The following is a 13503-nucleotide window of genomic DNA, read 5'->3' as shown; positions in this document are numbered from 1 at the left end:
TAGTATTCAATCTGCTTCTGCTACCCTTTCAGGCAGTGCATTATCCCACTGTTTCACCCTACTTCCTTCATGGGGAAACTGAAGCCCGTTGCAGTGGCCCTACTACTGATCTGGCTAAGATTGGCCAACACAGCACCCAAGATCAACTCTGCAACTTTCTTGCTCTGTATGACTTTGTATCACATCATTTACCACTGAACTATTGGGGAAGCTCCTTTTTTGTTTGTGTAGATATATTTTGGTGAACTTTTGTGATTATCAAGGTGACTGTCATTCCTTGTGACAGAAAGCTGCTCCTACTCAGCCCCAACAATATGCTTAATTCAAATCTCAGTAAAGCACTCCTTGCATCAGATGTGACATTTCCACCTACGCATCAGCTGGTACAGATGTGACATTTCCACCTACGCATCAGCTGGTACATCTGGTTGACTTTGATAATTTAGCACTAATTTGTTTCAAATTATAGTCCGTTTTATTCTGGACACTCGCCCTCTTGGAGCTACATTGAGAATGTTCAAATTCATTGACACTCAGCCACTTGTGTAAGGTACTGTGATATATTATTGCAGTAAATGTATCATGGGAGGGTGGAGTGGTAGCTGTTTGAACTGCCATGCCCATCCATGCTTTACCCATGCATCCGTGTGAATTGCTGCTGCATTATAAATGGAGCAGTTCTATAAATAAGCTAGTGCACTAGAGTACTTGCAACTGGTTCGTTTTATTCAATATTTTAAATTTTCTATTCTTCAGGAAAAAGGTACCACTCCCTTGCATGTGGCTGCTAAAGCAGGACAAATACACCAGGCTGAACTTCTGGTTGTCTATGGCGCAGATCCTGGAGCTCCTGATGTTAATGGCAGAACTCCCATAGATTATGCCAGGTCAGTGGGGGGGGGGGGGGGAAAAAGACCCTCGGTCATTTTATACACTTTTTTGTTTCATTTATATTACTGTTGCAAAGCATTGCACATTTTATTGGGCGGAATTAGAGTCACTGTTATGGCAGCTGAGTTAAAATGTGTGGGAAAGCAATAACAGTGCTAGGTTTTACACCTGGATTGTTTCATAAAAATCCAAATCTCTGTTAAGGACATGTACTGTTGTGTATATTTTGATACTTATGCTCTGTTTAATGCTTTTGCTATGGGAATAGTTCAGTAAAATGAAAGCTTTATTATGAAAGATTGATGCAGATTGCTTTTAGGAAATGTTAGTTTAAATCCCCAAAGTTTTTGCCCTCGGCACTTGCTCAGGAGAATGCATACTGAAGCTTTTTAAAAAAAAAAAAAAAAAAAAAAAATTGTGTAATTGTAAATAGAACTATTGGAGGGGATAATTGAATATGAAAACTATTGTGCAAATGTCCTCCACTTGGTGGCCTATTTGTTAAGCTGTCATCATTTAATTTCAATAGTATTTTTCGTACTCCTGCAGCATATCCTGTATAATCTCTATAGATTATATATGCCAGCTATTCAAGATCATCTGAAGTAGTAGTTTTGCGCGACCTGAAAATGTTACTGGTTTTAAAAGCGAAAGCAATGCCTTGGGCATCAAGTTATTCATTCGCACTTAATATAACATCACCATTTTCAATGCAGCAGATCTCCAACATATGTGGGGGGGAAAAGTGGCAGCAAGTGAGAATCCACTTAGTGTATTCTTTTAAAAAGTTTTCCAGAGTCAAGTGTTCCGTCTAAAGGGATCTCATGTAAATCATTTTTAAAGACACGTTTATGCTGTAGGGGTTCTGAACTCTTGGAGCTTAGCTTTGTTTATACCTGAAGGCAGCAGGATAGGTAGATAAGGTGGTTAAGAAGGCATATGGGATACTTTTATTCTATGCCTCGGCTAATGAAGGCAAGAGCAGGGAGGTTATGATGGAGCTGTACAAAACGCTGGTTTGGCCACAGCTGGAATACTGTGTGCAGTTCTGGTCGCCACACTATAGGAGGGATGTGATTGCATTGGAGAGGGTGCAGAGGAGATTCACCAGGATGTTACCTGGGCTGGAGCGCTTCAGCTATGAAGAGAGATTGGACAGGCTGGGGTTGTTTTCCTTAGAGCAGAGAAGGCTGAGGGGGGACCTGATTGAGGTGTACAAAATTATGAGCGGCATAGATAGGGTAGATAGAAAGGAACTTTTCCCCTTAGTAGAGGGGTCAATAACCAGGGGCATAGTTTCAAGGTGAGGGGATTTGAGGAAAAACTTTTTCACCCAGAGGGTGGTTGGAATTTGGAACTCACTGCCTGAAAGGGTGGTAGCGTCAGGAACCCTCAACATTCAAGAAGCATTTAAATGAGCACTTGAAACGCCATAGCATACAAGGCTACGAACCAAGTGATGGAAAATGGGATTAGAATAGACAGGGCTTGATGGCTGGCGCGGACACGATGGGCCGAAGGGCCTCTTTCTGTGCTGTATGACTCTAAAATGTGGTTGTACAGTTCTGCCATCTGGATGAGAGCCAGTTTTAGATATGTAAATGTAGTGATTTGCTCTATATGGGTCTCCAACTAAAAGCAGGGTCAGAGCACTTTACCCTGTTGGTGTAAAATCAGGAGAGTACTGCACAGAGGCCACAGTCCTGAAACCGTGTAAAAGCACCTTGAAAAGACCATCTGTCACAAGATATCTTTCACGTTAAGGCCGGGACCTAGTTTGCCTATCTGCTCACAACCGTGTAAAGGAACAAAAACATGAAATGCATAACCGCATCTGGAACAAGAAGCTAGGTTAACAATGCACGTTACAGCTGAAGTTAACCCATCTTCCTCTTTCACATTCTGACTCTGCATTTGCAGCATTCATGGTATTTTGTAAAATCGTATACAAAGGATAGTTTGATTAGTGCTGCGTGACTATTCACCTAATAACCTAAATGCAAGCGTATTTATATATTTTTTTAATGTCTAAAATTAAAATTGTAGCTACGTTGTGTGTATCTAAGATACTGAATCTAGAGCTAAGCGACCACAAAATGGGCTGAATTCTTGTTCTCACCTCCCTGTGGCTGAATTATGATCTTTATTCTTTAACGTTGGTAGGCAAGCAAATCACCATGAGCTCGCTGACAGGCTGGTGGAATGTCAGTATGAACTTACAGATAGATTGGCATTTTACCTTTGTGGACGGAGGCCAGGTAAGTAATTTCTGCAAAGTCGTATGAAGTTTCTGCAGTACTATGAATATGGCCACTGGATAAATACAAGTGGGATACAAAGGGTGCCACTGCTATTAAGTATAATGGGGTTCATTTGCCAAATTCCCCTCTTCCCCCAACCTAAAAATTACTAATGAATATGCAGGAAACTTTGTGCTATCCGGAGGTGAGCTATCCGGCAATCTGGAGCCACCGACAAAAATCAGCAGCTGTTTTTTATTCTTTTTGTTTTTTTTGCTTTGTTTGAACAGTCAAGCTGTGCAAGGTCTGTAGCTATAGCAACAGCTTCAGCTACAGAGCTTTAGGGCCACACCCAGCTGTTGCTAAGCAACAGTGTTTGTTGTCAAATACGGAGATAAGAATCTCTGTATCTCTCAACATTAACTCTGGAGAGTAAGGCACTTTTTAGGCAGCAGCTCGGTCCCGTGGGTGCCGGATAGCACAAAGTTTCCTGTAATTTGTAAGCACAAACTTTCAGCTGAAGCTTTCTCAAAAAAATGTGTAATTGTAAATAGAACTATTGGAGGGGATAATTGAATATGAAAACTATTGTGCAAATGTCCTCCACTTGGCGGCCTATTTGTAAAGCTGTCATCATTTAATTTCGATAGTATTTTTCATACTCCTGCAGCAGATCCTGTATAACCTCTACAGATGGTTCTCTATAGATGGTTCTCCAGTACACACGATAGTCCATGTCCATTCTCAAGATAAAGCATTGTTCCAAGTTTCAAACCACCTCCATGTTTAGCTGAAACGGCGTCCCTGGTGTTCTGCTGCCAGCTCGTTATGGAACTTTGTGCAGTTGACTGCTTCAGGATTAGCATCCAGGACCCAACATGGTACTGTTCATTTCTGATGCCAGCAACCTGCTGTAAATGTCAACTGCATTTTTCTTTACCCCGCTTTAAGACTCAAATAGGCATTTATTTTGACGTAAGGGGTGAGGAGGAGAAGCTGCTTTGTATCAGAAATATTTTGCAGTTTATTGGAGGAAAAAAATTAAACTTGGAGCCCTAATGAAAGTAATTCAAATTATTTCTCTTGCCACCCGCCTGCCAACCAACAGCAATGCTGGTCTTGAAAGAACTAAATCGCCATAACTTCACTTCTCTTGTCCAAACTCAGTATTTCCCTATGCAGGAGATTTGGAGCTAGTCAGAGCCATATTGCAATGCTGCAACACGACCAAAGGGTTTCATGACCTTGTAATCAGTGAGGGTCAAAAGTTTCCCAAACCCTAGAATTTTGTTACAACCTGTGATGCATGTTCCTCAGCATTCATGTTTTGGAATACTGTACTTATAAAACTCTTGTTATCCATTGAGTTCATATTTTGGCATTCAAATGTTCACGTTTACTGAATTGTGCCAAAGACATTTTCATCATCTGCTCGTTGTAACATTGGATCTCTATCTTCATTATTGACACCGAGCTATGCAGACATGACTACTGGGTGAGATGTAGGTAATAAAGATGAGACTGCCTCATGCAAGAGGCTTATTTTTTCCACAATTACTAGTTCTGTTCATTGTTGTGGTGCTGTAGACTGTTATCTAGATCAGGGCTTAGCATCAGTTACTTTCCAGTAGTGCTTCTCAATCCTAAAATAATAGAATAATATGTAACATTAAAACAACAGGAGACGTGGAGAGGACAGGGTGATACAGTGGATTAGCCCACTATATTTTAGTCTCTTAGAACTGCATTTAATTTATTCCAGACTCTTGAAATTAGTCACTGCTGGTTGTAGAAAGTACTAAATTTGGCAGATGATTTTGGCAGTCTCAGTGCGGTTCCTCATGGGAATTGAGCCACTATACCAAACTGTTTATAAGTCAGCACTAAATTGATTGACTTTACTTGGAGAGGTGACAAAATATATCTAATACCTGGTTTATAATGGGAAATGAGTGTTACTTCAGGACACAACAGCAGGATACACTGTGATGAATAGCTCATGTCCTGGCCCTTCAAAGCCTCTTCACCATCTACAAGGCTCATCAAGAGTTTGATGGAAGACTTGTCGGTCACCTGGATTTTGTAGCTGCAACAGCACTCGAAGGTTGACACCATCCCAGACAGATCAGTCCACTTGATTGATACACCTGCTACTAGACTTGAGATTTCCCCCACCACCACCATTAGTAGACTGTGGCTGGAGTATGTACTATCTACAAGAGGCACTACAGCAACCTGCCACAGTTACCTCAACAGCGCCTTTCAGCTCCACAACCTCCCACCACCAAGAAAGACAACAGCAGCAAGATCATGGGCGTGTCATTGCTTCTATGTTCCCCTTCAAGTTGCCATCCTGGTTTCAGACTTGTCTGCTGTTCCTTCATTGGTGATGGGTCAATATCCTGGAATTCTCTACCTAACAGCATTGTGGGAGCACCATTAGCACAAGGACTGCAAGGAGAAAGCCCACCAGCACCTTCTCGTGGCAACTAAAGATGAACAGTAGATGCAGCTTTGCCCGTGTTGGCTGCATCCATATTAGATCTATATCTATTATTTATATATATTTATATATAATATTTATTTATATTGTATGAAGTCGCTTACTTGCAACTTCTCTGGACATTCCTCAAAAACTGCTATAAAGCAGGAAGCAATAATAGCAACAAAAATCAAGGCTGGTCTGGTGCACAACAACCTTTATTTGCCTAAATTGTGTACAATACATTGCAACAAGAGTGAATACAGTGTATTAAAAATTGCAACATTTTGCAATATCTTCAGGTAACTACAGTAGAATATCTTTATAAAAAAATAAAAATTTACTGTAGCTGCAATCATTTTTTAAAGTACTATTTTGATATCTAATGGTATATATGTATTGGGCAGACTACTTTAATGGCACTGGGAAATGCTGTTTGCTTTCCACTGAATCTGAAGCCTGGAATAGTCCCCTAAGGATTGTTTACTCAAGTTAAGAGCCGAGCAAGCTCTCTTCTGACGTAGACCATGCCCCTTTGTGGTTTATTAGCACCACGCTGATGTTTTTATTCTCCTTTTTCCACAGATCACAAAAATGGGCATTATGTCATCCCCCAAATGGCTGACAGGTGAGACTCCATCTTGCTTCACATCAAAGCTGAGGGATTAACCAGTTAATTAACCAGTATATGTATCCTTCAGTTGAACTGATGCAGATTTGATCATTTTCACAGTGCTGAGAATCCCATTCTGTTTGAAAGGTGGTTCTTTTTTCCATTTCTCTAATTGTGCTTTGGTTACAGTGATCTTCCTCTTTCAGAAATTAACATGACAATAACCTGTTCCAAATTTTATCTCCACTCTACAGTTATTCTAACCCTAAAGGTGGGGTTCTCAAATTAAAGTAGAGTCTTGCGTAGTAGTCTCTGCAGAATTGCAACAGATTCAAAAGTTGGATCGTCTGGACTGGTTTATTTAGAGTCTGCAAAACCACATGGTTGCTGATCAATACATTCTAATGATGGCTGAGAAGTTTCAGAGAATGAGCCCTCTTGATTGCATTTTGAAGTGCTGACATTGTTTTTCAGTAATCGGGTCATGTATTCTGAGGTTAATAGCGGTAGTAGAAGATTTATTCTCTTGTTTTCTGCATTTTACAAATTCTAGTTGCTAATCAGCTTTGAAACTTGTTTCTTACCATGCTGAAATATAAAGAAAAGGATGTCCAATACACACACACACAAATCTCCAGTGCTGTTTTGTAAGTTAACCCATTGGTAGCTTTGACTGGTTTTAAAATTCACTTTACTGGTGTTCTCTATTCCATTCCTTATCTTATTGGGTTTGTCAGCAATGTTCCCTCTAATCTTTTGGGGTTGCACAGCCCATTCAAACTTCCGCGCATGCGCGTATTTTCCATGTGAGAAAACCAGAAGCAGCCTGCGTGGGAGCTTCAGACAGCTGTGCAGCTAAACAGGAACATTGCTTGTCATTGCAATAAATTATAGCAATAACATGTTTTAAAATTTTCATTGTGTAGTAGATATTGGGTACATTTATAAACTCAAACTGATTTATAATATAGACCCTCAAGCTTGTATATAGACTATATTTTTGATGTGTGTGTAAATAAAAGGCACTATTTCCATGATTACATTGCATTATATACAGTAGTGAAAGTACCCAGTTGAACTTCATTTTTCCAACTGTGCTTCAGGCTTTAAGGAAATGTACCTCCATCAGTGGCAGCCAAAATATAAGCAGACATTTATTCCAGATGCAACTTCTCAACTCTACTTAACATTCATTCTGGATCATGGGCATTTGTAATGAACTATCGCTTTCCATAATACCAAATAGTTCCCCATTCTGACTTCCCTATTCTTCGCATTCACATTCTGTGTACTACACTGATGGGCTTCCATTATTAAGAACATAAATAGAAGCAGGAGTAGGCCATTTGAGCCTGCTCTGCCATTCAATCAGATCCTGGCTGATGATATACCTCAACTCCACTTTCCTGCATTATCCCCACATCCCTTGAATCCCTTAATGTACAAAAATCTCTCGGTCTCGGTCTTGAGTATGCTCAACAACTGAGCCTCTGGGGTAGAGAATTCCAAAGATCCACCACCCACTGAGTGAAGAAATTTCTCCTTATCTCGGTCCTAAATGGCCGACCCCTTATTTTGAGACTGTGACCCTTGGTTCTAGACTCCCTAGCCTGGGGAAACATCCTCCCTGCATTTACCATGTCGAGCCCGGTAAGAATTTTGTATGTTTCAATGAGATCACCTCTCATTCTTCTAAACTCCAGAGAATATAGGCCAGTTTACTCAATCTCTCCTCATTGGACAATCCCCCCCACCCCAGGAATCAGCCTGGTGAACCTTCATTGCACTCCCTCTATAACAAGTATATCCTTCCTTGGGTAAGGAGACCAAAACTGTACACAGTACTCCAGGTGTGGTCGCACCAGGGCCTTATGTAATTGCAATAAGACGTCTTTACTCTTATACTCAAATCCTCTTGTAATAAAGGCCAACATACCATTTGCCTACATAAGAACATAAGAAGTAGGAGTAGGTTATTTGGCCCCTCGAGCCTGCTCCGCCATTTAATGAGATCATGGCTGATCTGACCTTGGGCTGAGCTCCATTTCCCTGTCCGCTCCCCATAACCCTTCACTCCCTTATTGTTCAAAAATCTGTCTATCTCCACCTTAAATATATTCAATGACCCAGCCTCCACAACCCTCAGAAGAAATTCCTCCTCATCTCAGTTTTAAACAGGCGACCTCTTATTCTGAAAGTATGCCCCCTAGTTTTAGATTTCCCCCATGAGGGGAAACATCTTCACTGCATCTACCTTATCGACCCCCCTCAGTATCTTTTATGTTTCAATAAGATCGCCTCTCATTCTTCTAAACTCCAATGAGTATAGACCCAACCTAGTCAACCCCTTCATCTGAGGAATCAACCTAGTGAACCTTCTCTGAACTGCCTCCAATGCAAGTATATCCCTCCTTAAATAAGGAGACCAAAACTGTACGCAGTACTCCAGGTGTGGTCTCACCAATACCCTGTACAGTTGTAGCAGGATTTCTCTGCTTTTATACTCCAACACCCTTGCAATAAAGGCCAGCATTCCATTTGCCTTCCTGGCCTCACCAGTGCCCTATATAATTGCAGTAGGACATCTTTACTCTTATACGCAAATCCTCTTGTAATAAAGGCCAACATACCATTTGCCTACATAAGAAATAGGAGCAGGATTAGGCCATTTAGCCCCGCAAGCCTAATTACTTGCTGTACCTGCATGTTAACTTTCAGTGGTCTGTGTACAAGGACATCCAGGTCCCTCTGAAAACCAACATTTCCCACACTCTCACCATTTAAAAAAAAAAATAATATGCTTTTCTATTTTTCCTACCAAAGTGGATAACTTCATATTTCTCCACATTATATTCCATTTGCCACGTTCTTGCCCACTCACTTAGCCTGTCTATCTCAATGAAGCCTCCTTGCATCCTCCTCACAACTTACATTCCTACCTAGCTTTGTATCATCAGCAAACTTGGATATACAGGTAGACTACCCTTTACCCGGACTTCCGAAAACCGAAACCCTCTAAAAACCGAAGGTTTTTTCGTTCAGCGTAAGTCGTGCGTACGACTTACGCTGAACGAAAAAACCTTCGGTTTTTAGAGGGTTCCGGTTTCGGAAGTTCGGATAAAGGGTAAGTCGTGCGCACGACCCCCCGCCGGCCCCGACAACCGCCGGCCCCGACAACCGCCGATCCCCCCCCCCCCGCCGGCCCCGACAACCGCCGACCCCCCCCCCCCCGCGGACCCCGCCGGCCCCGCCAACCGCCGATCCCCCCCGCCGGCGCCGACCCCCCCGCGTACCCCGACAACCGCCGACCCCCCCCCCCCGCGTACCCCGCCGGCCCCGACTGACTTACGCTGAGCGTCAGCGTAAGTCGTGCGCACGACCCCCCCCCCCCCCCCCCCCGCCGACCCACCTTCTGAAATCCGAAATTCTCCTTTATCCGAAACTCGGCTGGTCCCGAGGTTTTCGGATAAAGGATAGTCTACCTGTATTACATTTGGTCCCCTCATCCAAATCATTGATATAGATTGTGAATAGCTGAGGCCCAAGCACTGATCCTTGCAGTACCCAACTAGTTACAGCTTGCCAACCCAAAAATGACCAGTTTATTCCTACTCTCGGTTTTCTGTCCGTTAACCAATCCTCAATCCGTGCTAATATGTTACCCCCAATCCCATGAGCCCTAATTTTGTTTAATAACCTCTTGTGTGGCACCTTATCAAATGCCTTCTGAAAATCCAAATACACCACATCCACTAGTTCCCCCTTATCTGTGCTGCTAGTTACAACCTCAAAACTGATTCGTCAAACATGAGTTGCCTTTCATAAATCTGTGTTGACTCTGCCAAATCCTATTATTATTTTCTAAGTGCCCTGTTACCACGTCCTTAATAATAGATTCTAGCATTTTCCCTACTATAGGTAGACTATCCTTTATCTGAAAACCTTGGGACCAGCTGTGTTTCGGTTTTTGGAATTTTTCTGATTTCAGAAGGTTTTCATCTCCGTATCTGACAACAAACACTGTTGCTTAGCAACAGCTTGTAAACACTCGGGCCCTGCCTTGGAAGCATCTCTGAAGCTGTTGCTAAGCTACAGAGACTCTTTCCACAAAAAATGCTAGGGCAAGAAAAAAAACCGAACAAAGCGGCTGCTGATTTCTGCCGTTAGATTGAGGTTTCCGGCTCCCCCTGCTCTATCTGAATTCCTTGACTTAGCGGGGGTCTGGGGCTCGACTGCCACCGCCAGTTGTGGGAAAGCCGGATATCGGCTGACTCCTACACTAAGCTGGCCCGCAAATCAGGTCGGTGGGGGGGGGGGGGGGAGAAAAGACTATCGGACGGGCCGCTGTATTGTTGGGTTCACTCTCCCGGTACCTCCTTCACACTGCCCGGCTCGGCCTGCAATCTCCTACCCAGGAGGGAACTCTGTGACCCTCTGCCCTGCTCACAGGGAAAGGCAGAGCTCCTGGACCACTCCTGTCATGTTTGGCGCCACTCGGGTCATGTCGTGCGCACGACTTACGCTCCACGAAAAAACTTTCGGTTTTTAAAGGTTTTCGGTTTTCGGAAGTGCGGATAAAGGATAGTCTACCTGTACTGATTTCGGGCTAACTGGTCTGTAATTCCCCGTTTTCTTAAATAGTGGGGTTACATTTGCTACCTTCCAATCCATGGGAACCATTTTGGAAGATGACAACCAATGCATCCACTATCTCTATGCCACCTCTTTCAAACTCTAGGATGTAGGCCCTCGGGTCCAGGGGATTTATTGGCTTTCAGTCCCATTAATTTCTCAGTACTATTTTTTTACTAATACTAATTTCTTTCAGTTCCTCATTCTCGCTAGACCCTTGGTTCTCCACTATTTCCGGGAGGTTTTTTGCATCTTCCATGAAGACAGACACACAAAGTATTTGTTTAATTTCTCTGCCGTTTCCTTATTCCCCATTATAATTTCTCCTGTCTCAGCCTGTAAGGGACCCACATTTACTTTCGCTAATCTTTTCCTTTTTGCATACCTATAGAAGCTTTTACAGTCTGTTTTAATGTCTCTTGCTAGTTTACTCTCATTCTATTTTCCCTTTCTTTATCAATTTCTTGGTCCTCCTTTGAATTCTAAAATCTTCCCAACCCTCATTCTTATTGCTTTGCTGCTCCTTCACCCCTGTAAACACTTAGCTATGCAATTTTTTAGTTACATAACTGTACAATAACCTCTCTAATTTTCCAGTGGCCTCTTTACAATTTAAGGCAGTTTATTCACTTCACACAAGTGTTCAGATGGTTCAGAACCACCTTTTCAAATGTTCTTGTGTTTTTTCAGCGCATTCAAATTATGCATATTTGGTGGAACACTGGAAGGCGATGTCTTTTCTGTAACTGCATAATGGTATCCCCTGTAAAGTGGGACTGAAGATGTGTTAGACAACTTCAGTTCCCAATATTGTTTGAACTCTTACATGATCTTGCGTCGAATTCACCACACAGAAACTAGCCATTCGGCCCAACACATGTTGTTTATGCTCCACACTCGCTGTCTAACCCCATCAACATATCCCTCTATTCTTTTCTCCCTCATGTTTTTAATCTAGCTTCCCCTTAATCCATCTATGCTATTTGCCACAACTGCTCCTTGTGGTAGTGAGTTCCACATTCTAACCACTCTCTGGGTAAAGTTTCTCCTGAATTCCCTACTGGATATATTAGTGACTATCTTTTATTTATGACCCTAGTTCTGGTCTCCCCCGCAAGTGGAAACATCTTCCCTATCAAACCCTTTCATTAAAAACTTCTATCAGGTCAGCCCTTGGAATTCTGTTTTCTAGAGGAAAAGGGCTCCAGCCTGTTCAATCTTTCCTAATCGGTATAATCTCTCAGTTCTGGTATCATTCTAATAAATCTTTTTTGCACCACCTTCAGTGCCTCTATATCCTTTTAATAATATGGAGACAAGTACTCCAAAGTGTGGTCTAACCAAGGTGCTATACAACATAAACTCTGCTTTTCAATTCTGTCGCACTAGAAATGAACCCCAGTACCTTGTTTACTTTTTTTATGACCTTATGAACCTGCGTTGCTACTTTGTGATTTGTGTATCTGAACTCTAAAATGTGTTTTACTTTGATATATTTTATGTGATGAGAGCTTGGTGGCTTAGACTGGCTACTTCTTGCTTTCAGCTTTCTTTAAAGGCAATTCAATGCCAGCCATGTTATTTGGATTGGGAACAGTAGCAGCCTTTCCCGGGCGGGGGCGGGGGGGGGGAAGAAATCAGGCAGAGAATTACTCTGAACCGTTGTCTGTGCCCAGTAGCTGGCTCAAAAGCCAGATTGCCAAGAGCCTGGGAGCAGATCGTCTGCTGGTCAGTCGGGGATTGAAGTCTGTTATGGAGAGGCCTAAAAGACGAGAGCAAGATTAATTAAAAGTAGGGCCTTCTTTAAATGCGAGTCTAAAATACTGAATATAGATTCTCTTCCTCAGCCTGAGTCACTGTCTCTGCTGCAGCATGGCAGTTTATTTATAGACATACAAAAGACTTCATTAAATTTTGTCCACCTGCAGTTGCGATGGCCAGAGTCCAAAGGGATATGCATTGGATTATTATGCTTCTGGCACTTGGATCTTTTCAAAACACATCCCAACAGCTTGCAAGTGGTGTTCCATATAGAAATTCTAGTGATTAAATTTGGAGCAATGTAACCTCTGAATGACTCTCCTGTCCTCAATTACTGTAGTTCAGGTTATACAGTGCCTGAATTTTTGCAATGCCACTAATGATATCTGTAATCTAGTAAACCTGCCTGCTGCAGCATCAACTTTTATATTCACAGCACTTTATTACTTTCTTGCATTTGAACCGTTTAGAACATTCTCTTCAATTGTTTTTTAATTTTTATTCATACACGGGATGTGGGTGTTGCTGGCAAGGCCAGCATTTATTGCCTAATTGTCCTTGAGAAGGTGGTGGTGAGCTGCCGCCTTGATCCGCTGCAGTCCGTGTGGTGAAGGTACTCCCACAGTGCTTTTAGGGAGTGAGTTCCAGATTTTTGACCCAGCGACGATGAAGGATCGGCGATATATTTCCAAGCTAGGATGGTGTGCGACTTGGAGGGTAACTTGGAGGTGGTGGTGTTCCCATGCGCCTGCTGCCCTTGTCCTTCTAGGTGGAAGAGGTCATGGTACACACTGCAGCCAAAGTGTGCCGGTGGTGGAGGGAGTGAATATTTAAGGTGGTGGATTGTATCCTTGGGGAAAGCTAGAACAGCATTCATTTCCTTT

The 13503-nt window shown here is 42.5% G+C and overlaps 1 protein-coding gene and 1 long non-coding RNA gene across 9 annotated transcripts in view; both read left to right on the top strand.

The window, feature by feature from the left end:
* Nucleotides 1–13503, top strand: part of git1 (G protein-coupled receptor kinase interacting ArfGAP 1) — a 178581-nt gene that overhangs the window by 80308 nt on the left and 84770 nt on the right. For all 8 annotated transcript variants that reach the window (XM_085964964.1, XM_085964967.1, XM_085964963.1 and 5 more), the window contains exons 6-8: nt 757–887; nt 3055–3149; nt 6199–6241. In XM_085964964.1, coding sequence (XP_085821090.1) covers nt 757–887; nt 3055–3149; nt 6199–6241 — 269 coding nt within the window. The remainder of the gene's footprint in view (nt 1–756; nt 888–3054; nt 3150–6198; nt 6242–13503) is intronic.
* LOC147102479 (uncharacterized) lies at nt 6248–7263 on the top strand. Its single transcript, XR_015073271.1, has 2 exons — nt 6248–6373; nt 6481–7263. It is a non-coding gene; the product is annotated as an uncharacterized LOC147102479 (long non-coding RNA).

The sequence above is a fragment of the Somniosus microcephalus genome, chromosome 22, assembly GCF_052327205.1.
Source record: "Somniosus microcephalus isolate GS21.2 chromosome 22, FLI_Smic_1.0, whole genome shotgun sequence".
In the NCBI taxonomy this organism is placed as follows: domain Eukaryota; kingdom Metazoa; phylum Chordata; class Chondrichthyes; order Squaliformes; family Somniosidae; genus Somniosus; species Somniosus microcephalus.
The sequence above is the reverse complement of the archived record's forward strand: the minus strand, read 5'-3'. Positions and strand labels throughout refer to the sequence as shown.